Source organism: Geotrypetes seraphini, chromosome 14 (assembly GCF_902459505.1).
Source record: "Geotrypetes seraphini chromosome 14, aGeoSer1.1, whole genome shotgun sequence".
Taxonomy (NCBI): domain Eukaryota; kingdom Metazoa; phylum Chordata; class Amphibia; order Gymnophiona; family Dermophiidae; genus Geotrypetes; species Geotrypetes seraphini.
This window is the reverse complement of record NC_047097.1, coordinates 74,564,194-74,591,719: the sequence shown is the minus strand read 5'-3', so window position 1 is coordinate 74,591,719 and position 27,526 is coordinate 74,564,194. Positions and strand designations below refer to the sequence as shown.

The following is a 27,526-nucleotide window of genomic DNA, read 5'->3' as shown; positions in this document are numbered from 1 at the left end:
TGGTTTATAATGTAGGAGAGGAGAAGGGATTATTGTGTGTGGCATGAGGCACATCAGTGCTGTGTGCTCTTTGCTGTTGTGTAAGGTTAGAGAGAAGGAATTCTGCTCCCCAGCACTGTTATATAATGTAAGAGAGAAAAATTACTGGGGGAAAGATGAAATCCGCCCCCCCAGGGTAAGAGAGCCTCAGCAGATAATGAGGTTTCTATGAAATCCTGTCTCTTGGGGGGTTCGTTTGGTGCATCCCAGATCAGTATCGAACCAGATGATTTCAGTCTGCCTCATTTCCTGCTTCCTTGTAGCGCTCCCTGGATGTCATTTATTCATGAGCAGCCTGGAAGCTCTTCTTCATCTCTCGGTGCCTGGACAGGTTTATCTTGTACTCAGTGTTAGAAAGGGGAGAAGTATTAGAGAGGAAGAGCCCCAGAACAAAATTGGATTGGATTTCTCTGGGACGTCTTCATCTGCTCCTTCAAACTGAGACCGTACGCTGTGAACTATAACTTAATACATTACATTAGTGACTTTTATTCTGCCATTACCTTGTTATCTGGACAATTCCAGAAGAGCAGTTTACTTTGGGGGATTAAGATACTTTCTGTGGAGTTAGTTTGTCTTGATGGATTTCTTGAATAGTAGGGTTTTAATTTCTTTTCTGAAGGTTTTGTAGTCTGGCGTCGTCATCAGTAGATTGGCTAATTGGTGGTCAAGTTTCGCTGCCTGCGTGGCCAGTAGGCCATCGTACATTTTTTGCATTTGACACCTCTGATTACAATTACCCATCCATAGCTTCAAGAACTTTGCCCCTCTTTCACTGGCACATAGCAGGGGTTTTAGTGCTGGCAGTGGCAGTAACTGCTACAACGCTCGCAGGAATTATATGAGCGTTGCTGCCAGCGCTAAAACGCACGCTATGTGCTAGTAAAAGAGAGGGTTTACTCTCAAATGCCATTTTTTGTCAGTTTTCCTTACAATCGAATTACGACAGACGTAGAGGACAAAAGTGAATTTATACATGATACCTGGGTGTGAATTACAAGGGGCTTAAGAGGTGAAGGGGGGAGGGGAGGGGTATATGAAAGTTAATATGAGCACATTCAAATGCCCAAAAGTTTGCCAGGTAGAAAATCCCAAATATTGTAGGAGGCTGACTGCACAAAATGCAATCTTCACGGCTTCGGCTTCATTTTTCTGTTGGCTTCTGGGGTTAATCACTGCAAAAGCACTTCCAAATCATTTCAAAGAATGAAATCTTCCTCAAAGGACCTCAGCATGTGGAGTGTTCTCATTCTTTTTTTTTTTTTAAGTGATCTACCGCTTGAGAAATGTAGGAATATTGCTACTCCTTGGGTTTTGGCCAGGTACTGGGGACCTGGATTGGCCACCGTGAGAACGGGCTACTGGGCCTGATGGACCATTGGTCTGGCTCAGGAAGGCTATTCTTAGGTTCTTATGATTTCACAGCTTTATCTTCATTATTTCTTAGATCAATGGTTCATTAGACAAATGAAACCCACCACTTTTTTTTTTCTTTTTTGTACAAAGCCATACAGCAAAAGCCCCGAAGCCCTTTAAACCCTACAGGCTTTGAGGCAGTTACCACAGTGGCCCATGTTATCGGGCTTTGTAAAAGAGGGGGTAATTTATAGACAAATTATATCCCTAAACCAATTGTAGCAAACCCACTGCAGTTGACGTACGAGAGTGTTCAAGGTTGGGAGAAAATACTGTCACATCTTTATCCCTTGGCAATAAGCTTTGAAAGTTGTACATCTTCACCTCCAAACTCTTAAGTGCTTGATATGACCTGAAATGCTCTTCCCCACCTCATCCTACTCTTTTGATTTCCAGGTGGGAGTTGTACAGTACGGGGAACGCGTCGTACATGAATTTAATCTGAGCAGCTACAGATCTGTGAAAGAGGTGGTTCATGCAGCATATCACATCGAGCAGAGAGGAGGCACCGAGACCAACACGGCGCTAGGCATTGAAATTGCCTGGTACACTCACGGTGTTTCTGCAGCCACCAAGCTTATGAATCAGGAGAGAGCAGGGAGCATAGGGGAATGAGAGAGAGGCAATGAAGTCTGACTCCCAGCATCTACTTATCACTAATCCAACACTTGACCTTATTTGGAACCCTGACTCCTAGTGGTAGTACCATGAGACTACCACTAGAGGTCACAACTGCTACTTAGCACCTGAAGTCAGCATGAGCACAAATGACCGAGATTTGTTCTTGCCCTGCTTATCTCCTAGAGCACAAGACATGCTAAAGTGGGCCTGAGGGAGCTTCACGAGGGAGAGACATATAGTGGGGTTTGGGAGAAGGGATCTTGTTGGCAGGTGGTCTGGAAGGAGCTAGGCTCTTCCTAAAGGTGGGGTTGGTCAGGAGGTACTGTCTTATTGGGGAGGGTGAGGAAGGGATCAGGAAGGATCAGGAGAGGGGATTGGAATGGGGAGCATGGACAGATCCGATCATAGCTCGATGTCCAATGCCACTACCTTGACGTGGCCCAGCACTGAATATCCAGATCTAACCTAGCCAGTGATGATCAGTGCTTAAAAAACCTTCTTACTGCCACTGAATATTTACCAGAAAGTTGCCAAGTTATCCAGTTCCGGGATGGATTACTGGCAACACCTATACCAATGCATTATGGGAGCTGTAGTGCCGATTTCACTGGATAGAATCGGTGGCTACAAAGCACTGAAACGTGAATTCAGCCCGAAGTGGCAAATGCCTCCATTCCAGAACTGGATAACTTGGCAGCTCTAGGCATAGTTAGGCTTGCTTGAATGTTACTCAGTGGTTTAATGTACCAGCTGTTTCAGACTTGTGTGCCAGGTTTCAGAAGGATTTGGGCTTTTGAAATTTCCAAAACAGCAAGTCGGGTGTTCCTTCCGTAAATCAGTGTTTCTCAACTCGGTCCTGGAGTCCCCCCTTGCCAGTCAGGTTTTCAGAATATCCACAATGAATATACATGAAAGAAATTTGCATATAATGGAGGCAGTGTTTGCAAATCAAGTTTATGCATAATCATTGTGGCTATCCTGAAAACTTGACTGGTAAGGGGGGACTCCAGGACCGAGCTGAGAAACACTTCTGTAAGCCATAAGTGTGAGCTATAAGGAGCAGTTCTTTCAAAGTTTGTTTGATTTACTGAGAGGGAAAAGAGGGAATCCTTCCAAAAACAATAGGAGCATGTGAAGAGGTGGTGAAGTCGTCCCATCTGAGCTGTTTCTCTGTGATTCCAGCTCAGAGGCATTCCGGAAAGGAGGCCGGAAGGGCGCCAAGAAGGTGTTGATCGTGATAACAGACGGGGAGTCCCATGACAGCGAAAACTTACAGAAGGTGATAGAAGATGCTGAGAAGGAGAACATCACCCGCTATGCTGTAGCGGTGAGTCCACATGCTCTGTTGTGCTGTGTCTATGACCTCCGAGGTGCCTTGAGCTCCCCAAGGCCTATTCTGATATGTCACACGCGTAAAGAAATTCATTTCATTACGTCAGGGGTTTATTTCCTGTAACGCAGCATGGCTGCACCATTGAGGTTTTCTGGACCCTGTGGTTTGTCCCACCAGCAACAACATCCCTTCCTGTGGCTTCCCTTTGAGCCCATCGTTCCTAACTGAATCCTCTGGACACTTCCAGCCAGTCTGGATCTGCGGAACCGATTGGATGGGAAATGTGTTAGTAAATTTGCAAACTTAGTCACCGATTATGTGGGTAAAACTAGAGTCAATCAATGCCTGAAAATGTGTGTATTTCAAAACGTGACTCTTCTCAGGCTAGGAAAGCATAAATAAATACATTAGAAAGAACCTAATTTGCGGAGAAGTTTGTGGAAGGCGGAGGGGAGATTTCTTGGCCACCTGTTAGATCTCTGGGGGATTTTACCTTGTCCCAAGGTGCGCGGATAATGGGGAGAAGTGGTGGAATAGTATTGGAGATTGATTTGTGGACAGGCAGCCAAGTCTGACCACGAAGAAATCCTCTGGAGCCAAGAGCAAAATGAAACGGAATTGATCTGGGTTTTCTTTCACCAGATCCATAAGAAATCCTTCACATTTCTGTTAAATCTATGCTGGGGTCTTGGGTCTGAAATTGTCTCATTCTGTGAGTGCTCACAAATGACCTTGCATTCACTGAATGTGCACCCGTTGGCTGAAAATCTTCCTCTTAGGTCCAGTGGGGGTAAGAGTGAGGGGAGGAATTGGCAAATGTCCGCTTTTCATTTCTCCAGGTTCTGGGTTATTATAACCGAAGGGGAATTAACCCTGAAGCATTCCTGAATGAGATAAGGTACATTGCCAGTGACCCCGATGACAAACATTTCTTCAATGTGACTGACGAGGCTGCGCTGAAAGACATCGTTGACGCCCTAGGAGAGCGGATCTTTAGTCTGGAAGGTGGTGAGTAGTGGACCCAGTGTCCTCCCAGCTGCTGTATCTTGTTTCTGGGATGCAGAAGAGCTGTCAATATCTCATCCTATTCCCAGACACATTTTAGAGTTCAGAAAGAAAGACCGAATAGTACAGCTGTGCCCCATTATGCATTTCAGTCCTGAGATGGAGCCATGTGGCAGTGAAGTTTATTGGACTGTGATTTGGATTGGTGGCCAGGTCCCATCATGTGTTGAGTTTATAGATGGAGTTCTCTAAATCACATGGAGATAATTACTACCTCCTCCACTGACACATGGAGACAAATTGCTCTTTGTCCCCTGATGCTCACTTGTATTTATTTAGCTTTTCAGATTTATCCTTTCCCTACTCTATCTGATGTGCAGTCCGTATTTATGAAATTATTGACATACTTTTGTACCTCTCAGTAGAATAGAACCATATTCAAATTTCAACCATCCCAATACACAATACTATAACCTGCTCCCAAAACCTCCTAATGCAATATAACAAAAAAAAGTTGTCATTTTCCTAAAACTCAAATGGCCTGTCTGAAGCACCCTTCCTCAACTAGAGATTTCTAGCAGAAGGTAACTTGGCCATAAAGACAAGTGCCCAAGATCACTCCAATTGTTCAGTAGCTTATGCGGAACAGTGACAAGTTCCCTCTAAACCAGTGGTCTCAAACTCAAACTCTTTGCAGGGCCACATTTTGGATTTGTCAGTACTGGGAGGGCCGCAGAAAAAAATAGTTAATGTCTTATTAAAGAAATGACAATTTTGAATGAGGTAAAACTCTTTATAGTTTATAAATCTTTCCTTTTGGCTAAGTCTTAGTAATAATATTGTCATTTATAGCTAAAGAGACATATGATCAAGAAACTGTTTTATTTTACTTTTGTGATCATGATAAACATACCGAGGGCCTCAAAATAGTATCTGGCGGGCCGCATGTGGCTCTAAACAGAACAGAAGAGATGGCTTGGGCCTTATCAAATAACCAAAGAAACTGTAGCAGCAGGGCACATCTCTGTTTGTGTCCAGAAATAATGGTGTCCCAACTTGTTTCAGGCCAAATTGAGATGGCATTCCTCTTCTTCCCCTAACACTGACTGTTATGAAAATGAATTCTTCCCCCAGTTCTTCAACACTGACCCCCTCCACTACCTTCCCCTCCATCCTGACCCTTCTAGATTGCACAGTATACATCAGCTCGAGGAGCGACAGTATTTTCCTAGTCTGCCCAGTACCGGTCTTAGTTCTTCACAGCCAGAGCTGCCATCTAAGCACCATTCGACACATCAAACACACATGCAGCCATCTGAGTTTTGGGTTTTATTCCATTCATTTTCAAATACTAAGGGTCTCGAATTTGAAAATGAATGATATAAAAAACCAACCAGAAACTTGCTCCACTTGTAAGGCTGAGAGTATTAACTCAACGGAAGAAAAAGCCTCAGGTTTGTTCTGGCAGAGCATAAAAGCTCAAGCCTCCTCCACCCACATCATCGGCAGCGAAAACTTCCTTAGAGAATATACAATTGCCAATATGCTAATTTTAAGTGTGGGACTGAGATGTTATCTAGCAACATTGACAAATGTGTTGTGAAACTCTTAAGTGGCGTCTTGTCTACTAGCCAACGTTTCACGGTATACAACCGTTTCTTCAGGGCTTCCTGACTCCCACTTTCTTTACACAAATTGCATTGTTTGCTCGAACGATCTCACCAGCGACCTGAGGTTTTTTCTTCCGTTGAGTTAATACTCTCAGCCTTACAAGTGGAGCAAGTTTGTGATTGTTATTTATTTATCCACTTTCACTTTTTGTAGATTTAGTGATATAAAAAACCAAAACTCAGATGGCTGCATATTAGGGGCATTTTCAAAACGGCATAAATCAGCACTTGGATGCTTTCTCCACCCAAATGTCCAAGTGCCCATTTTTGAAACTGTCTTTCTGGATATCTTGCCAGGCATCCAGAACTAAAGGGGGAGCATGCTGGAGGCATGTTCTGGGTGGGATTACATTTGGAAAAGAGAAAACTGAGGGGAGATATCAAATACTGAGTGCAGTGGAATGGGTAATAATAACAAGGACAGTTTATTTATATATACCACAAAGCCGTGAAGTTCTCTGCGGTTTACATCATTTCAAATACAATCAAAGTTGAAGAAAATTAGAGTGAAGAACCAATGGCTAAAACCCCTAAAAATCTAATAGTTACATAGTCTAAAATTTTACAAATTAACTACCTAAATACTTCAAAAAGAAATGTGTTTTTAGATGTTTTCTAAATTCCCCATAAATTTTGGTAAGAAGGAGCAGTTGATCTAAGTCTTTGCCCCATGCTGCTGCTTGATATGAAAGAAGATGCTGGTGATGTTTTTGAAGTCTGCATCCTTTGACAGATGGAAAAGCAAAAAACAAATGTCTATTGGTTGTAAAAGAGAAAAGTTCATTTATATGTTTAGGAACCTTAAAACAAAAGCAACTAAATTTCAATTTCACGCATGCCTCCACTGGCAACCAATGCAACACCCGGTAAAAGGGTGTCACATGGTCATATTTCTTTAACCCAAAAATCAACCTGTCCGCTGTATTTTGCACCATCCGCAATCGTTGCATTTTTTTCTGAGAAATTGCTGAATAAGCAATGTTGCAGTTGTCAAGTTGACTCAGTAGAAGAGGTTGCACCAAAACTCTAAATATGCCTTAATAGAAACATAGAAACATAGAAAGATGACGGCAGAAAAGGGCTATAGCCCATCAAGTCTGCCCACTCTACTGACCCACCCCATTAAGTCTGAGTACTAATGACCTAGTTCCTTAACTTGACCCTCGTAAGGATCCTACTAGGGCATCCCATTTATTCTTAAAGTCAATAACGCTGGTGGCCTTGATCACCTGCTCTGGAAGCTTGTTCCAGTGATCTACCACCCTTTCTGTGAAGAAATACTTCCTTATGTCACTATCGAATTTCCCTCCTCTGAGTTTGAATGGATGCCCCCTTGTGACCGAGGGTCCCCTGAGAAAGAAGATGTCTTCTTCCACCTCGACACGTCCCGTGATGTATTTAAATGTCTCAATCATGTCCCCCCTCTCCCTGCGCTCCTCTAGAGTGTAGAGCTGCAATTTGTTCAGTCTTTCTTCGTACGAGAGACCCTTGAGCCCCGAGATCATCCTGGTGGCCATCCGCTGAACCGACTCAACTCTAAGCACGTCTTTACGGTAATGTGGCCTCCAGAATTGCACACAGTACTCTAATGGTCTGAAGCTTCCAAAAAGTAAAGAAACCCTTTTTAACCAAAGAATCCCTTGGTCCTTCATTGTTAGGCCCTGGTCCAATATTAATTACTTGTTTACCTTTTTCCCCAAAAAATAAGGATTAGGGGGCATAGAATGAATCTACTAAGAAACTGGAAAAACATTTCTTCACTCAATGTATAATTAAACTCGAATGTGATAGCTTAGAAAGGTTAAGTCCATAAGCCATTATTGGGGGAAAATCCACAGCTTATTTCTAGGCTAAGCAGCATGAGATATGTCATTCTCTTTCAGGATCTCACCGGCACTTGTGACCTGGATTGAGCAATGTTGGAAACATGATATTGGACTTGATAGACCTTTGGTTTAACCCAGTTTGGCAGTTCTTCAGTGTGTCCCATGTGACTATCCAGCAGTTCAGCTTTTGCTCTCACTTCTCTGACTCTCATCTGCTCATCTTCTTTCTGCCTCTAGGGACCAATAAGAATGAAGCTGCCTTTGGCCTAGAAATGTCCCAGACTGGATTTTCCTCACACTTTGTGGAGGTAAGTGGTTGAGTCTCCAAATTATGAATGTCAGCACATATTCCTTTCTTTGGGTTTTGGCCAGATAGTAGGGACCTGGATTGACCACTGTGAGAACGGGCTACTGGGCTTGATGGACCCAGGAAGGCTATTCTTAGGTTCTTACATAACATATCCAGGGCCACCTTTTCACCTGTTCTTCCTTCTCTTCTACACATTCTCCTTCTTTTCCTTTTCTGCTAAAAGATGTTTCATTACTTTCTCTCTGTACTGCTCACCTTTCATCCACTTATATTTTGATAACCATATGGCAGCCTCCTCTGAGACTGTATCTGTGCTGTCTAACTCCATTCTTAGTTTGACAGACAAGGAGACTGTGGATGATCTGCTGGAATGGCTTGAGTGGCCTCTTCTGTGTGTTCTAGATGTTCTACTGGTTCTGGAGCTCATGGTGAAGTATTTAGACCTGCCTGAGTATTGGGATTCAGTGTATTTATCTGGGGCCTCTGTAGGCTACGCTGCTTTTTAAAGAGCATCCTCTACTGTGGCCTGCCGTACCTGGTTTGTGGCCCTTTGACTATCAGACTGGGCCATACTGCTTCCTATCCAGGAATGCATAGAATTCTGCTGCTGTGCCTTCATATTTCTGATGGGCAGCTTCTATTTGACTGACTGGGGCTTTCTCATTGGATGGGGGCAATAAGAGGGTTGCTTGTAGAAACCTGCTAGCCCCTGCTCTAAGATGCTGAGAAGGAGCCATGGTCGTGCTCAGGTTGATCTTTTGAGTAAGGGGATCCCATTGTGTGACCATAGCAGCACCTCATAGCAGGGCCTCTCCATAAAGAATTTATTTGGTTGGCATCAGGGCTGGGACCAATCCAGTCTCACTCTGTCTCATGTATTTACAATATAACCCATCCTCTTCCTAAACTGATCCGAAGTGGATTCAAACAAAGATAATCGGTAAATTCATTGGCAAATAACAAACCGCAATTCTACAAAATTATACAATTCAAAAGTCAGTAAAATAGTTTGCAAATATACCACTATAGTCACGTCTCCTACTTTCTGATCCCTTCGGGAAGAGTTGGGATGTTCACTCTCTTGTTAATCTTTGTGTTATCCAGAAAATTTTTTTTTCCCTTTCTGTGGCCCTGAGAGACCGGGGGGGGAATGGGGGGGGGGGACCGCTTGGAATATCGAGGGAGGGTTGTGGCCCTTTCTATAATGGGAGCAATTTTCTGCATTTCTAGATTTTCAGGAAATTCGTAGCATGTGCGAGACCAACATGAGTTTCTTAGAGCTGCTCTAGATAAGCTTTTGTCTCTGTTCTATGAACCCTTAAGGAAAGAGCAACAGCACCTGTGAAGGCTCATGAAGAATTTAGTCCTACGAGCCAAGCTCCTTGACTTCATTCCTCAGCTCAGGAGGGGAGCCCAGATGCTGTGGCTTATCCAGGACTCCATCTGAGCCTGTTCAGTTCCAGTTACTGACACTTTCTAAAGTACTCAAGCCACTGACTTGGCTTCTCACACGTCTCAAGTTCAGTTTAAATTTGAAATGCTAAATTCTTAAGCCTTTGCTAATTTAGCAGAGTTAGACGAGGGAGCCAAACTCATAATTTATGGATGTGAGGCTCAGGGGACACAAATCCTTTAGTGTTGCAATATCTGGAGTCTCCACAGGAAAGAAAGTCAGAGCTTAGGAATCAGCTGAAGATTTTATTAAGTTCTAAAACTGCCACCGTCCTCTTCTGAACCCATTTCAAGCATTTGTCTTTGGAACGTCTCATGATTTAAGGAAGATTTAAAGAAGCTGTTCTAAATTCTAAGGAAACTAACTGACTGCTCTTCTGTGAATTCCTCAAATATAGATTCTCCTACACCTAATATACACTGCAGAAAATCTAACAGATAATACCATTTCTGAGGACAGTTTAGTTGGCATGCCAACAGGGAATGTACATTTTTGACTAACTTTAAGAAGCAAAACCCCCTTCCTCATGTCAGGACAGGATACCGTAACAGCAATATACTGTGTTGTGAGGAATGAGGTTTTGGTCTCTGAAAGCTAATTGAAAAATGTATTATCCAGCAAAATGGTATCTTTTTTTCCATTTTTTAAATTTTATTTATATTTCTTAATTTGTACAGTGATGATTGTTAATTCTCAGTTTTTTCATATTTACATCTGCTATCTTTAGACACAATATTAGGGAACATGCATCACTGTTTCTGTGGTGTTGCATTGTATGCAGAGTCTGGCTTCTTGGCAGTTCAGTTTAACTTCTGTCTACAACATACAGTATTTCTATTTTTTAGTTTGTGATTACTTATTCCATACTTGGCGAGGGTGGTTCTTTGTTCTGTGTGTATGAAAGACATGGTTTGCTGTTAGCAATGACTGTGCAAGATCTGTACTAATCTGGCTTCTGTGGCTTTACAATGAATGGCTTTACTGATATTCTACTGCTCACTGCAGTGTGTAAGATGCTGCCTTTTCCTAGGTATACTTTTGTTGTGCAACTTATGGATTATTACTAAAAATCATGCTTTTCATACAGAGAAGGGGGTGTTAAAAATGATCAGCCCTGAGTGTCACATATGCTAGGTATGCCACTGAGTATTTGTTAGGAGTCTAATCTGATTCTAACTTGATTTATATGTTTATTTCTGTGTAACAATAAAGCATTTGTAAATCCACCTCTAAATCCACTTTGGAGGATTTGGCAGGATATAAGATCACATATAACATAATATAACATATTACAGAGCAGCTAAAGAGTCAACAGAAGAATTCTCTAGCCACCGCTGGTCACAGGGGGCTAAGCAGCCCCGATCCTGCTGTGGCACCCTCTCTCCAGCTGATGCTCCTGTCCTCCAGGTGTACGGTTACCATATGGCTCCAGAAAAAGAAGGATGGTTTGCAACATTCAGGTTATACCTCCATTGAAAGCAATGGAAACCTGTATGTCTCAATCCATCCTTTTTCAAGAGCCATATTAATATTAATAATCAATTTATATACCTTAAGGCTGTAAAGTTCTATGCGGTTTACAGGTGTGACTCTCCATCTCCAGAATTAGTTCCCTTTCTCCAGCTGTGGCTCCCTGCCTCCAGCTGTTGTTTCCTCCCTCCAGGTTTGGTTCCCTTCCTCCATCTGTAAATCCCTGACTCCAGTCGATGCTCCCTTCTTCCAGATGTGACTCCCCATCTCCAGAATTAGTTCCCCTTTCCAGCTGTGGCTCTCTGACTCCAGTTGTTGCTTCCTGCTTCTAGATGTATTTCCCTCTCTCCAATTGTGGCTTCATTCCTCCAGCAATATTGTTCCCTTCCTCCAGCAGTGATTTCTTCCCTCCGGGTACGCAAACCTCATTGGTTCAGGTTATCATAGGATGAAGAGTTTGAAGAGAGAAAGGCTATTGCAACCCCTCTGTAGTTTTCTGCTTTGATGATTGTCTTCCTCCTCTGTCTGGCAGGATGGAATTATACTGGGTGCTGTGGGCGCTTATGACTGGAATGGGGCAGTTCTGAAAGAGACCAGCAGCGGAAAAATCATTCCGCGCAGAGAGTCCTACCTGCAAGAATTCCCGGAGGAGCTGAAGAACCATGGTGCATACCTAGGTAAGAAAGCAAAGTTTGCTCAGGCCTAGGGTTACTAGATTTGACTCCTGTAAAATAAAGGGTTAAGTGACTTGTCAAGAGTCACAGAGAGCTGGAGCAGGAATTGAGGCCGGTTCCCTGGTTCTTGGGCCACTGCGTTAACCATTAAGTACTCCTCCACTGAGTCTAGAAGGCTGGGGGGGGGAAGGGGGGAATGACTGCGCAGAAGGGCTGAGTGTTCCTGTGTGTCTTTTCCAGGTTATACAGTCACCTCGGTCATGTCAGCAAAGTCTGGGCGGATTTATGTGGCAGGAGCTCCCCGGTTCAACCACACAGGGAAAGTTATCATCTTCACCATGCATAACAATGAAAAGCTCACCATCCATCAGTCCTTGAAAGGAGAGCAGGTAAATCCTGTCACTTCTGCCCCTGTGCCTGTGCGTGCCAGTGAGCTGCTAATACACAGGGCTTTTCCCCTGAAACTAGAGACTGAAGCCTCCAGCTGGGCCACTATTGGAAATTTATCCCACTGGGCTTTTCATGTGTTTGTATGAATTGCAAGGGGGATTTTAATAATATTTTTCTATACTGTCAAAAGAACAGGTAGAATAGAAATGAAAGAAGGAACTTAGAAGCAGCCGCATTGTCCTTTAGCTGTGCGGTGCCTGATCTCTCGAGACCCATTTCAGAGGATCGCATTATTTCCCACCTGAGAGCTGAAAATAGTGTGATCCTGATTCAAGAAACATTGTCACCTCCTCTGCTTCCCCTTTCAGATCGGAGCCTATTACGGTAGCACAATAGATTCTGTGGACGTGAACGGCGACGGAATCACGGATGTCCTCCTTGTTGCCGCTCCCATGTACTTCAGCGAAGGCCGAGAACGGGGCAGAGTGTACGTCTACCACCTACGAGAGGTAACTGCTGCTGATGCCAGTGTGGGGTGTGATTTGTAATGCAATGGGGGCATGACCGCTTCCTTCAGCAGAAGCTTGCGCACATCGCAGTGACATCCTGTTCTTCCACTTCAAACATTGATATCCTCGGATCACAAAAATCTATGCTTTCTGCATGGACTAAGAAATGGTGGGAGTTTTAAAATCTCCCTCATTCTAACTGCTTCTGGGTTTGATTGGGTTCTCCTTCAGCCACTGAGGTTTACATTTTTATAATAATAAATGCATTTATTTTTATATATCGCCATACCCAAAAGTTCTAGGTGGTTCACAACAATTGAACATGATACAAACAGTGCAAGTTATTTAGAAAAAATTCAACAAATTAAAAGGCATATAGTGGAAAGAAATACATGCGATGTAAAAGAGTGCGGAGAATTTTACAAAGAATAAAAGATAAAATTGTAAAAATGTATTTAAGACCCTGGCCTATTGAATAATTGAGTTTTTATCTGTATTCTAAAATCAAGATAAGAAGAGGCTTCTAAAACAGTGGTTCCCAAACCTGTCCTGGAGGATCACCAGCCAGTCGGGTTTTTGGGATAGCCCTAATGAATATGCATAAGAGAGATTTGTATATAATGGAGGTGATACATATGCAAATCTGCCCCATGCATATTCATTAGGGCTATCCCAAAAACCCGACTGGCTGGTGGTCCTCCAGGATAGAGTTATTATTATTATTATGTTCTTGTATACCGCCATACCCAATGAGTTCTAGGCGGTTCACATCAATTAATTAAGATCCGATCTGAACACGGATTTACAACATTTTATCCGAGTTATAAGCAACGAGGAAGGATAAGTTGGCAACCACTGTTCTAAAACAAACTTGGTAATCCAAATATTTAATTTAGCCGCCTGAAAGGAAAACGTTTACTGCCATAACCAAAAGTTCTAGGCGGTTTACACAAAAAACAAGCTGGACAATCAGTGAAATACAATAATACAGTACAAAATACAAATATTTGTAAAACAGAATTTCAATAATAAAACTCACTAAGTAATAAACTTATCGAATAAAGTGGTCTTAATTAATTTCCGAAAACTGCAATAGGATGCTTGTTAGTACTGGTAAGTTTTGAATCTACGATGTTGACTCGTGGAGGAGAGGGAAGCAAACAAGAGAAATTTTGCTTTACTGAATCCGGCTGGGAGGCAGCGCTGCGAGTAACGTCCCATGAGTTGCTGGGCTCTTTCTCCATTGCGTCCTTCTGCGTCCTCCATTGTGTCTGTCCCCTCTCCTATTATCCTTTTTATCGCCTTACCCCAGACAGTGTGCAGCAAAAATAAGGTAGACACAGCAGTGAAAATATTCAAATAACAGTCCAGAGTCTGGCATAGTATGTTACTTACAATGTCAACACGATGCATGTAAAAACATCTCAATGGACAATGTAGGAGAGAGGACACCCGGACACAGAGGGCTCGATTTTCAAAGCAATTGAAGCAGGCAGGAGGGGCTGTCCCCTGAAATTCAGTACTATTTAACTGGGGGCTTATCTGGTGCAGCACTTAACCGCCCAAGTTATCCCGGACAAGTCATATTGCATAAAACACACTCTTATCTTTATATGTGGTGCAGTGGTTAAAGCTACAGCCTCAGCACCCTGGAGTTGTGGGTTCAAACCCACGCTGGTCCTTGTGATCCTGGGCAAGTCACTTAATCCCCCCATTGCCCCAGGTACATTAGATAGATTGTGAGCCCACCAGGACAGACAGGGAAAAATACTTGAGGACCTGAATGTAAATCGCTTAGTGTTACCAAATTTTTGGGACTCTTTTCAAGGAAATCTTTAAATAAGTCCATACTGACAGTCTGCCGAGGCCACACTGGTGTGTCAAGTGAAATGACTGTTTTCTTCTTCTTTCAGGGTCTGATTTCACCTTTCATATTGAGCCGCTGGTAACACACTTCACCACCAATGTGACTTACATCACAGGGATTTGGGTATAATAAGCTATTCTGTCTGTTGATTTCATCCCTGAAAGACCAGTATTTCCTAATTTCAGCTGGTGTTTCCTTCTCAGAGTCTGGACGTCCAGCCAGGACAAGGTCAGATTTGCCTGGCTGAGCCAACAAACCCTGAGATGTTCCGTATCAAGGTTGGGCTCTTGGTGATTGTCTGCAGTGGCTCTCTTGAACGAGAGACGAATAAACATCCCAGGGTCCAGCTTATAAACAGCATTTGAGGTTACAGAGTTTCTAAGTCATCCACGTGCGTTGAGGTCATTTGGGAGCACACAAGGGGGACTCTTTGAAGATTTCTATCAGAGGCTTGTGGCAAGCTTCTGCTGCTGTAATTATGTCTCAGCTGAGACTTTCTTTCAATTTGTCCATAATTTGACTTGGCTGGGATTCAGCCCCTGGATGCAAAAGCATTCAACAGCCAAATCCATTGTGCTAGAGTCACTCATATCACAACACAAGGGCAGCAGTGACCAGACGATGTTTGGAGTCCGTACCAAACTGCATTTTCTAAAGTTAAGAGGGGATCGATTCCGTACAAACGTAAGGAAGTTCTTCTTCACCCAGAGAGTGGTAGAAAACTGGAATGCTCTTCCGGAGGCTGTTATAGGGGAGAACACCCTCCAGGGATTCAAGACAAAGTTAGACAAGTTCCTGCTGAATCAGAACGAACGCAGGTGAGGCTGGACTCATTTAGAGCACTGGTCTTTGATTCGAGGGCCGCCGCATGAGCGGACTGCTGGGTGCAATGGACCTCTGGTCTGACCCAGCAGCGGCAATTCTTATGTTCTTATGTTTGTCCAGAAATCTTCTCAGTAGCTCCCACATGGATTGAATTTCACTAGGTCAATTACAAATCCAATAAAACGCTGCACTGATATTACATCTGCAGGCAACGGCATATCTGCTAGGCCTTTAATGTTCTCTGGGTCTGATTCAGGCCCTGTGAAGACCGGATATGTCCAAGAAGCAGACTTCCTTTCCCTTGAATTGTAATTTCTTCACCCTGAGCCACGGATCCATCTGTCTGTAGTGATCTATTTGGAACTTGAATATCACAGCCGTACCACATGATATGTAATGATCGCTATTTTGTAACAGTCCTCTTGATGTAAACCACCCAAAACTAACATGGTGTGACAGTATACAAGAATAAAGTTATTATTATTATGATCTATTAGGAATAAGAGCTTGTTACCATGGTCATGTTCTGGTCATGTTTCTGTCTGACAGGTTGGATTTGTGTCTGACGGGTCCCTGAAGGACATGGATAGTTCCCAGAATTCTCGCTTTGGTTCTTCTATTGCCGCTGTTCCAGATCTCAACCAGGACTCATACAATGATGTTGTCGTTGGTGCCCCACTAGAAGAGGACCATAAAGGAGCAATCTACATCTTTCATGGCTTCAAAAGGAACATCCTGAAGAAGTGTAAGCAGGTGAGTTCTGTCACTCCTTTGATGACACAGGAACTCAGTGGTTTCCTTAGATACTGTGCACCCATACACCAGGAGGTTCAGGCAGGTCTCCTTTGATATTGGGCAGATCTTCTTTAATGATGCCCATCCTGGACCAACTCAAAGACTCACTTGGTGTCCGTTCCTTACTCAGGTCTTCTGCTCCCCTGATCAGCCAGTGCTGATAGAGCATTGTAAAGCAAGTGGTAAAAACAGTTAAGGTAGCTGAGTTTCAATAGGTTTGGGCCAGTTCCTGGAGGAAAAGTCTATAAACCATTATTAAGGTGGACCTGAGAAACACCACTGCTTATCCCTGGGGTTAAGTAGCATGGAATTTTGCTGCATTTTGGAACTCTGCCAAATACTTGTGGCCTAAACTGGCCATTTTAGAAACAGGATACTGGGCTTGGTAGATCCTTGGTCTGACATTACATTCTTAAGTTCTTATGCGACAAGTGTGAGGCCCATTCTTGTCACACACCAGACTTGAAATATTTGTTTCAAATGAGAAAAAAAACCCTCTTACTGATAAGAAAAATTAGTAATAACTGTAGAAAGGATGTGTAGCGTAACCGAGAAACAAATCCATGGATTTCACAGTCTTACTATTCATCAATTACCTAGCCATAGAGTAGAGAAAACGTAGAAAGTCAGAAGAAATCATGCTCTTAAGCTTCTTGGACTTCTTCTCTTTCACTTCCACAGCCATGAACAAAGTTCTGTCCTAGGCACTCCTCCTGGACTTACTCCAGCTGGTGGTGGGGAAGCAATCCACTCTCCACATGGAAAGGAAATGCAGCTTCTCGGGACTCCTTGAGTCCTATTTAATTTGGGGATAGAGAGCACCTCGGTCAACATTACGTCATCCCAGTTCTAGAGTGTTCTCACTTTCCAAAACTCTAGGAGTCTGCACACTGGTGGCTCGAACATCTGACACCCCCTAGTCCTTTTTTGGATTGCTACCATTGCTCTTGACTGCCTCAGCAGCGGCCAGCTTTTCTCACACAGTACATTGGATCCTTTGTAGCAACTTTATTTGTTGTGGCTCGAACCAGACTGACTCTGGAAGAAGGTTGGCAAATACCGAAACACAGACCGGGTCCATGCCACAGACTTTTTACTGTGTACTGATTGGATATGTCAAGTATATGCATTGTTTTTATTTGAGAAGACTTTTAATTTTGGACAGTAAATCTGGTTATTGAGATCTCTGTTTCCACAGTTCCCTCTTTGATCTTGTTTATTTGTCCTTATAATCAACACCTCATCTTTGCATGCTATCCTTTACATAACTTCTGTGGTGTCTGTATCTACCTCTTCCTTGTGTACTGCATTCTTTCTCTCAGGATCCTTCTCAACACAACATGGAAGCAGAGAAAATGATGGCAGATAAAGACCACATGGCCTATCCAGTCTGCCCATCCCATCCTACTTTCACTCCCTTAAAAATCCTAAGTATTTATTCTAGGCCTGCTTCAATTCAATTAGTTTTTGTCTTCACCACCTTCACTGTGAGGTTCTTCCATGCATTCACCACTCTTTCTGTGAAAAAGTATTTTCCAAAGTTACTTCTTGGTCTAACCTCTTTCACATTCATCTTATGCCACTTCATTATACCACGAGACTTATCTCATATGCATTTATGTTACGTAGGTATTTAAAAATGTTATTCAGCAGGGGTGGGAGAAGCCACCAAAGATCTACATTTAATCATTAAAAAAGGGGAGAAAAAAAGCCTCAAAGCCAACTTTTACGCAGCAATAAAAGTTGGCCTTGAGGCTTTTTCTTTCTTCCCCCTCCTTTTTCATGATTAACTGTAGATCTTTGGGGGCTTCTCCCACCCCTGCTGTGTAACAGTTTATGAATTTTTACGTCTCTTATCATTTCTCTTCTCTCCCACCTTTCCTCCAAAGTGAACATATGCTTTATCATGAAGACCTCCGACCGTTTTAGTAGCTGTCCTGTGGACCAACTGTCCTGTTCATATCTGTTTGATAGTGCGGTCTCCAGAATTGTACAAAATATTCTAAATGAGGTCTCGCCGGAGCATTATTCAGGGGCATCAATACCTCCTTGAACTCAAATCCTCCCTTAAAACCTTCCTTTTTAAAGATGCTTTCCAAGTTTAACTGTCCTTGTAAGGATATTTTAAACTGTACTTAGTCCATGTCTTTGGACCGATCTGTTGTTTCCCCTTCCCCTTTTTTTCCTTAATTATATTGTAGTTCCCCCTTCTCCCTCCTGTTCCAGTTCGTTTAATTTTGCTTCGTTTGTCCTATTGTCTTGATTGATGTTCACTTAGTTCAGCCTCCTTAGGCTTATTTTGTGTTCTCCCTTTGATTTTATTGTACATCCACCTTGAAATCTATGATAAGATGCTATAACAAATTCTTAATAAACTTGGAAAGTTGAACTTGGAAAGGCAAACATGGTCCTAGCTTTCCTCGTAGCCTTTTTAACCTGTTTGGCCACCTTAAGATCATCACATACTATCATATTCAAGTTCAGATCTGTTGTGCACTAAATTCTTCACCCCTTAAACTGTACCCTCAGGTTTTTCAGCCCAAATGCATGACTCTTCACTTCTTAGCATTAGATCTTAGCTGCCAAATTCCAGACTATTTTTCAAGCTTTGCTAGATCCTTCCACATGTTATCTACACCATCAAGGGTGTCAACTCTATTGCAGATTTTGGTGTCATCTTCAAAGATGGTCTTTCAGTAATATCGCTTACAAAAATGTTAAAAAGAACTGGCCAGGATCCGAACCTCAGGACATACAAGTTTCAAGTTTCAAGTTTTATTACCATTTGATGAATCGCTTATACAAATTTTCTAAGCGATGTACAATTTAAAAAGCCACTAGATAGTGGTCTCACATACAATTGGACGAACTAAACAACATACAAACTAAATAAGTCCATTAACATTTTTGCAATTATATTAAAGACAGACATGATTAAAGAAGGAAAGGGGGGAAAAGTTACAATTTCATTCTCTATTGGAAATTACATAAAAGGAAAAAAAAACAATGGGGAGGGAAAGGGGTTGATGAGTTTGATATCCGTAGCAAAATGTGAGAGGTCCAAGATGGGTCATATTACACATCAAAAGCGTCTTGAAACAAAAAAGTTTTTAATAATTTTTTAAAAGATGAAAGATCTTTTTCATTTCTAATATAATTTGGCAGTGAATTCCACAATTTAGGAGCCATAACAGAAAACATATCATTTCTTCTTGTGCCAACGATTTTCAAAGAGGGAATTGTTAGTAAATTTGAAGAAGATGATCGTAGAGAACGTGGGGCATTATATGGAATAATCATTCTTGACATAAATTGTGGTTCGTTAAAGATTAGTACTTTAAATACTAAAAACAGAATCTTAAAGTTAATTCGGTGAGAAATAGGAAGCCAGTGTGATTTAATCATTAGTGGTGTGACATGATCATATTTTTTCGCTTTATGAATAAGTTTTATTGCCGTATTTTGAATTATCTGAAGCCGTCTTTTTTCTTTCTGTGTTATATTGATTAGAAGAGAGTTACAGTAATCGATTTTAGATATGATCAAAGAATGGATTAATATATTGATAGATTTAGGATCTAGAAATGTAGAAATCGAACGAATCAAACGTAGTTTATGGAAACAAGATTTAACTATTTGACTGATGTGATTATGAAATGATAAATCAACATCAACCACTACTCCGAGAATTTTCAGCATAGGTACAGACTCTAGGGGGGTATTATCTAGGATGAACGGTGATATTGACTTTAAGTCTCCTTTCCAGGTAAAAAACATGGTTTTGGATTTTTGAATGTTTAATGCCAATTTATTAGAACTTAACCAATCCTTTTCCCACTACCCTCTGTTGTCTTCCACTCACCAATTCCTCACCCAGTCAGTCACTTTAGGGCCCATACTGAGGGCACTCAGCTTATTCATTAGTTGTTTATGTGAGACTGTGTCAAAGACTTTACTAAAATTTAAATACACCTCATCTAGTGCTCTCCCTTGATCCAACTCTCTAGTCACCCATTCAAAGATATGAATCAGATTTGTCTGACAAAACCTGCCTCTAGTGAATCCATGTTGCCTTGGGCCCTGTAATCCCAAACCTTTACTTGCCAGAATCTGATACAGAGACACTATTACCTCCTTTTTCCTACTCTCCCCTTGTACCCAAGCATCCTTGTTTTCACCATTGACTTTTCCATTTGTTTCGCCATCTTAAGATCATCACATACAACCAAATAATAATAATAACTTTATTTTTGTATACCGCAATACCACAAACAGTTCAGAGCGGTTTACAATGCAAGAGACTGTACATATACAGCGAAGATACAATGCAAGAGAATGTACATTGCAGTTGTGGGCAGTTTACAATGTAAGAGACTGTACATGTACAGCGAGGATACAATGTAAGAGACTGTACAATGCAGTTGAGAGCAGACACTAAAGAAATTTATCAAAGAGGTAAGATTTGAGAGATTTTCTGAAGGATGAGTCGGATGGAGCAGATGAGATGAGGGTGGTCAGGCAGTCAGTCCATCTGCTAGCATGGAATGAGAGAGTTTTGTTAAGGAATCTTTTGTAGGTGCATCCCTTTGGGGATGGGTAGGTAAACAGATAGGCATTGCGTGTGCGATTGGTACCTGGGAACGCAAAGTGGTGTGACCCAAGTTCCACTCTTCTTTCTTTTTTAAAAGTACTTCACCTCTTAAACTATACCGCTCCCTTGGGTTTTTGTAGACCAAATGCACGACCCAACATTTTTTAGCACTAAAAGCTGCCAAATTCTGGACCATTCTTCTAGCTTCACTAGATCTTTCCTCGTGTTGTTCACACCATCAAAGTCACCAAGGTTATCTTGATGTAACCCCTAGCTTACCCCTCAGTCAGACCTGCTGGCTAAGTTTTCTGGGTCATAAACAGATGGGGGATTTCAAGTGAGCTGGGTGCTGAATCCCGGTAGGCTGAAGGATACTCTTTTCTGGGCATATTTTGCTTCACTCATATCAAATAAACAGTCAGTAGTCTCCGTAGTTAACTTCAACTTGCTTTGCTAAACAGAAACTTGATAAACACAGTTCATAAGTTAAAATTTGGGCTGTACAATTCAACGTAGCCAGACGGTCAGTTCATCTCTAAACCCATTCCATTTCAAAATCAAAGCATGACAAAAATCATATGTCAGTCCAGTTTCAGTTTTTTCAACTAGAATGTCAAAAAAAGAGCATGTGGTGATCTCCATTCCATTCCCTTGCAATCCAGAGTCTTTTTGTTGCAAACGCCTCAAGCTTCTGTTCCATCCTGGAATAGGGGTCATTCACAGACACAATGAATGTCCTTGCAGAACTGAAGTGCCTAGGGGGTCTTTTCTCTCATTCACTCCCACTTGTTCCCAAACCAGAAACACTTTGCAGGCACCCTCTGTCCCGAGGCAGAGGCTTCAGACGTCATGCTCTGTAAATTTCTCCTGTCTTGGCTCCCAGGACTTCCCTTCGATTCTAGGGTCTTGGTGGGGGTGGGTATAGTCCCTTTTATTACATTCTGACCCTGTCCACAAAACTATCCACTGGGCTGGAAATTCCAGTTTTCTTTGGTTTAGTGACCAGCCTGAAAATCCTTCCTCCCCTCAAAGGGTCACATTGAGCACCATGTATATTAATGGCTTCAGGAACACGGGGTACACTGAGCTGGAAATGAATGTGATGGAGGGTGGGGCTTGGCCTCTGTTGTGCTTCTTATTATGCCAAGTTCTTCATTCAGATGGCCCTGGAGAATGCACCCCTGACATGCTAATGGTCATTGCCTAGCCAAAATTAATATGTGCACTATGGCTGTAGCAGGGAATCAAAAGAACAAGGTGAGAGGAACATATCTGTGTGTATGACTGGAGGAAAAATTAGCGAAGAGCCACCAGCCATGAATCAGAAACCAAACTGCTGCCATTTTGGAAAATATCTCATCCATGCAAAACCCCTTTTGGGCTGTCCTTGCCTCTTTTGTAGCTGCTCTGGTAGAGGAAAGGAGAAGGGAGCAAAATGAGCCCCTCCCATAGGAGATATAGAGGTGTACGATAAGCCCCATGATTAGGGAGGCTAAGGGAAAGAATGAAAGATTAAAGCATCCTTTGGAGGATCTTAAGATAAGCCCAGGGATCAACCCTCTGTTCAGTGCAGGGGATGGTCTTCAGCTGCTCTTTACCCTCCCACACTGAGCTCATTCAGTAGAAATGGGATTGAGAGTGAGAGGTCAGAGGGTGGGTAAGAATGGGGGGCCAGTCATTGGAGATGGTTTCTGCTTTATGTTTCCCCAGAGAATAGCAGCTTCGGACCTGGCTCCAGGCCTCCAATACTTTGGCTGCAGCATCCATGGGGAGCTGGATATGAATGAGGACGGGCTGGTGGACCTGGCTGTGGGGTCTCTGGGCAATGCTGTGCTCTTGTGGTATGTCGTTAATCTGTATGTGCTGGTCAGGTTTTGTCATACAGCTCCAAGATGTCATTATTTCTTGACAATATATTTGTTATAACCAGTACCATTCCAGGAGAGACAAAGTGTGGAATTGGCCTAATGGTGACGCTCCCTCTGATACTGGACAAATTACTTAACTTTCCAATCACCCTAGGTTCAAATGGAAGGGAGCAGAAGAGAGCCATAGAGATGCATTACTGGGTGGAATCATTTCCATTATAGTAATCAAGATGGGTCCAAAGAGTAAGGCTAGGACGTGGCTAGTATGGGAAATGATGATGGCAGATAAGGATCAATAGACCCGCCCAATCTGACTAGTTAAGATCAAACTTAGGGTATCTTTCAGCTGTTCAGGTTGAACCACCTACAGATATGGTCCAATATTTTTTATTAGAACAACATTCAAAATGTTAAGAAGAATAGAAAACTTGAGTGTAGACGGTGACATGAGCCAGGTCGCAAGGTACCAACTAGGTTGCTTTTGTTATGATTGATTGATTGGGATTTCTTAACCGCCCTCGTGAAGAGATTCACCCAAGGCAGATAGAATTCAACATAACAGTAGTAAAAAGACCAAATATAACGAAATACAATGAATGAGGTCAAGTCAAAATCAGCAAATTGAAACTTAATAGGCCTACCTTGAAGCAGTTTCAGAAATACGAGAGATATAAGACAATGTTAGCATAATAAACCCCTAATAAGCACATATCAGAACATTTAACTAACAGATTATGACACTAAAAAGAGAACACCTGTCCCTGTCCCATTCCGCCCCAACCCCTCTCCCCGAGCTCGAAGGCCACATTTGGAGGAAAGATTAAGAGACGGCTGAGGGGAGATAGGATTGAAGTCTACAAAATCCTGAGTGGAGTAGAACGGGTACAAGTGGGTCGACTTTTCACTCCGTCAAAAATGCTGAAAACTAGGGGACAGTCGATGAAGTTATAGGGAAATACTTTCAAAACCAGAGAATAGTTAAGCTCTGGAATGCGTTGCCAGAGGATGTGGTAAGAGCGGATAGTGTAAGGTTTGGACAAGTTCCTGAAGGAAAAGTCCATCGTCTGTTATTGAGAAAGACATGGGGGAAGCCCCTACATGGAATGTTGCTACTCCTTGGGCTTGGGACCTGGATTGGCCACCATGAGGACGGGCTACTGGGCTTGATGGACCTTTGGTCTGACCCAGTAAGGCTGTTCTTATGAGTTGGTTCCCATGTGAAGAGTCGCCACTGAGGCCTGATGCGAGAGTGAACTTGTTAACGCTGAGGAACATAACTATTGGATGATCTTTTTGACCTTTGCACTTGAGATTTATTGAGCCACAAAAAAACCTCAGTCCTTTCTATCTGGTTTCACTTAGGCAGCAAAGGGCTGAATTTTGCGTATCCCGTGCTGGTGCCCCGACATGATCCAACATGAAACAGCTGGGAATAACGTTTCCAGCAGCTGAATATCTACCCCTCAAACTCCACATGAATTTCTTCGACAAGCACAAATTTTGTCCTTCCATTAAATGTCCTAAATTTGCAATATGCAGTGATAATGCAGGGAAAGGAGGGGGGAGAGAAAGGCATCCCCACCTTGGTGCTTTTCTCAGGTCATGAAGGTGTGACTAGCTTTGGGGAGGGGGAGGGGAAAGGGGGATGGTCACATTGCAGCCAGTTGCAGGGGGCAGGAAGGGCAGCTCTGCACCTGAGTCCTAGCCTTTTTTTTTTTTTTTTGCTAGCCTCGTATTAAGCACTGACGGAGCACATATAGCTAGTTTTCTGTTCATTTATTGGGCTCATGGTTCAATTACCAGCCTCCAAATGATACTGACTAAAGAGCCTTCAGGTCATCTGTAGTATCTCAAAATAAGCCAGCACTGACAGTGTAACATCCAATAGACTTTCTCTGTCTTGCAGGACCCGCAGTGTGGTACAGATCAATGTCAGCATCAAATTCGAGCCCTCGAAAATCAACATCTTTACCAAGGACTGTAGAAGAAATGGGAAGGAGGCCACATGCATGTCAGGGTTCCTCTGCTTCACCCCCATCTTCCGCTCCCCTCTCTTCCAGGACCAGCCTGTTGGTAAGTGAATCCCCTGCTCTGAAAGATGGCCGACTGGGGGTGTTTGGGCTCAGAGAGGGACAGTCCTAGCTCAGGGCTTCAAAGAGGGTCTGGACAGGTACCTGGAGGACAAAGGGATTGAGGGGTACAGATAGGAGTAGAGGTAGGTAATAGGGATAGGATTAGAGGCAGTTACAAAATTAGTCATGGACACTGTTCAGGCAACTAGGCCTGATGGGCTGCCGCGGGAGCGGACCGCTGGACAGGATGGGCCTCTGGTCTGACTCAGCGGAGGCAACTTCTTATGTTCTTAGTCCCATCACAGGAACTTTCAAACCTATTCACTTAAGAAATTTGTTCTTTCACAGTGACCTGAGGTTTAGGATTAAGAAAACGATAGTTTAGATTTACAATTCCTGGAAATGTCCAGCTCTGAACAGTTAATAGTAGCAGCAGACGGAGTTTTTAACTGCTGGGGCAGACATTTCAAGCACAAACGGTGACGGACTGCGTGAGAATCGGTGCAAAGAAATTTGCGCAGTGAGGGAATCATCCCAGCGCCCTTCTTTAGCTGACTTTTGCAGAATTATCCTCCATAGCAGAGCCCAGCACTGGCACACCTAAAACTTATACTGCCATCAAAAGTATATCAGGGCCTCGGTGACCCCACTTAGGCGCCTCGAACCATGGGCAATATTTTCCCTTTTTCTATCAATCCATATCCTTTAGGGATTTTGCATCTCTATGAAAAGTTCACGTGCATTACGGGGTGGCAGAATAAGTTGACTACCCTGAGTTTAATTGGAGGAAGCCCCTAAAACTTAGGCTTCTGCGGTTACCCTAGCTGTAAAATGATCAGTGGCACTCAGGCGTGGTCTGTGTGCCCCTTGCTAACAGGTTCATAACATCCAAGCTGCCCTGAGCTGTTCAGGTTCCCTCGTTCAGCATGTCATTAGCCCTGGTGAGGATGCATGAGGGGAACTGTATGATAACCGGCCTTTCTGTCTGCCCAGCAATCACCTACAACACCACCATTGATGAAAGGAGATACACCCCCCGGGCCATCTTGGATGAAAATGGTGACAAGTATACTCAGAGAAACATCGTGACGAGAGCTGGGGAAATGCACTGTGACCAACTCAACTTCCACGTCCTGGTGAGTATGGCTAGGATCCCAGACAGCGCAAAGGAGAACGTGAGGACGCCGCTCTTTTGCTTTTCTAAGTGACTTCTGAGACTTGTGTAGCGCTAGCCTCATGTGGTCCTGTTCTCAGTCACCAGGACTGCACTGCTTGGGCTGAACAGCAAAATGAAAACCAAAGATGTGCTCTTTGGTCTGGTTACAATTTTTGCATGAGGCCTTTCTGTTTCTGTCTGCCCTCAAACAATTGCATTCCGCTGCCTCCTCCACAGAAAGGGGCTTCTCCCATATCTTGCTTTTGGAAAACCCAGAGGAGAGCATGTTAGCAACAGGAGCAGAGCGAAGAAGGATCTGGAGCAGAAACTTCTTGCGGCTGCTCCCCCAGGTCTGAAAATAGAAGAGGGATTGGGAATCCGTGTGATGGCTCTTTCCTGGTGGCAGATGCAGGGGACAATGTGACAGACAGTAGGAAAGGACAGGGATGCATAGAAGGACTTCCTGCTCTCAGGCACTGAGTTCACGCGTCATAATTGATAGAATAAAAGGCAAGGCTCAGAGAGGGTCTGTGTAGTAGATTGAGACAGAGCAGTCTGTACCCGCTTCTCCTGCAAATAGTGATGAGCAGAGTGTTTGCCTTTTCGTTCTGCCTCCCGCCTGGAACAGCAGTTGCTGTGTTTGTCTCCTGTTTTCAGCTGAAGGCTCCCCTTTCTCTCCCACTGTCAGCTCTTGATCTAGGAAGTCTACCCGTGCTTGGTTTACATCCCTATGTGCTCTCTTCCACTCCCAGGATACTGCAGATTATGTGAAACCCATCACCTTCTTTCTGGAATATGGACTACGCTATCCAGACGATGGACCTACGCTGGATTTTGGGTGGCCAACCAAGCTGCGAGTGTCTGTATGTATTGCACAAATATGTTTTCTCTTAATTGCCAGAAGGAAAAGATTCAGATTGAAAGAAATTCAAATCCACTGTCAGAACTGTACCAGGAGGTTCTATGGACAGAGAGGTTCCTGAGTTCCTGCTGGGTCCTGACAGAGTGCTAATATTCTGGAAAGTTCTCTCTCAGGGTTCAGCTAGAAAGAGGTTCCTGGGATCCTGCTGGGTCTTGACAGAGTGCTGATGTCCTGGGAAGGTCTCACTCAGAGAGTTGAGCTAGGAAAATCTGCCTAGGGTCCTGCTAAGTCCTGTCAGAGTGCTGATGTTCCAGAAAGTTCTTCCTCAGAGGTTTGAACGATGGAGAAGTTCCTAGGAAGTAGCCTTTCAGAGATCCCACAGTGTGAGAGACCTGCCAGAAGCTGAGAACTGATCCAACACAAAACCGGGATAACAATTTTCCAACCTCACGAAAGATCTGGAGGAAATGATATGCAAAACTATCCAAAAACAAAAATCCCACCAATCAAAACACATGAAAAACATAGTGAAATATTTTGCCAATTTAATGGAATGTTTTAATCAGTGGGATTTTTGTTTCTGGATAGAAGCTGAGGGATGGCTCATATAGACCGCTTAAAAACGACATTCAAGGGGACGTATACATGGCTGAAGTGTGGGAGGGGCATGAGGTGTCTCCAGCTTCAGTCTGTAATGTGGGCCTCTGTAAGTCTGCGTGCCAATGATACAGACTTGTCGATGCCAAGATTCCATGACGTTAATTTTCTGCCCAG

The 27,526-nt window shown here is 43.1% G+C and overlaps 1 protein-coding gene across 3 annotated transcripts in view; it reads left to right on the top strand.

Annotated features, from left to right (window-relative positions):
• The window catches only part of ITGA11 (integrin subunit alpha 11), an 85,651-nt gene that overhangs the window by 31,818 nt on the left and 26,307 nt on the right, over positions 1–27,526 (top strand). For all 3 annotated transcript variants that reach the window (XM_033920049.1, XM_033920050.1, XM_033920051.1), the window contains 12 exons: positions 1,852–2,000; positions 3,259–3,403; positions 4,249–4,417; positions 8,148–8,218; positions 11,676–11,820; positions 12,058–12,206; positions 12,576–12,716; positions 15,958–16,161; positions 22,505–22,635; positions 24,569–24,735; positions 25,728–25,870; positions 26,643–26,753. In XM_033920049.1, the coding sequence (XP_033775940.1) occupies positions 1,852–2,000; positions 3,259–3,403; positions 4,249–4,417; positions 8,148–8,218; positions 11,676–11,820; positions 12,058–12,206; positions 12,576–12,716; positions 15,958–16,161; positions 22,505–22,635; positions 24,569–24,735; positions 25,728–25,870; positions 26,643–26,753 (1,725 nt within the window). The remainder of the gene's footprint in view (positions 1–1,851; positions 2,001–3,258; positions 3,404–4,248; positions 4,418–8,147; positions 8,219–11,675; positions 11,821–12,057; positions 12,207–12,575; positions 12,717–15,957; positions 16,162–22,504; positions 22,636–24,568; positions 24,736–25,727; positions 25,871–26,642; positions 26,754–27,526) is intronic.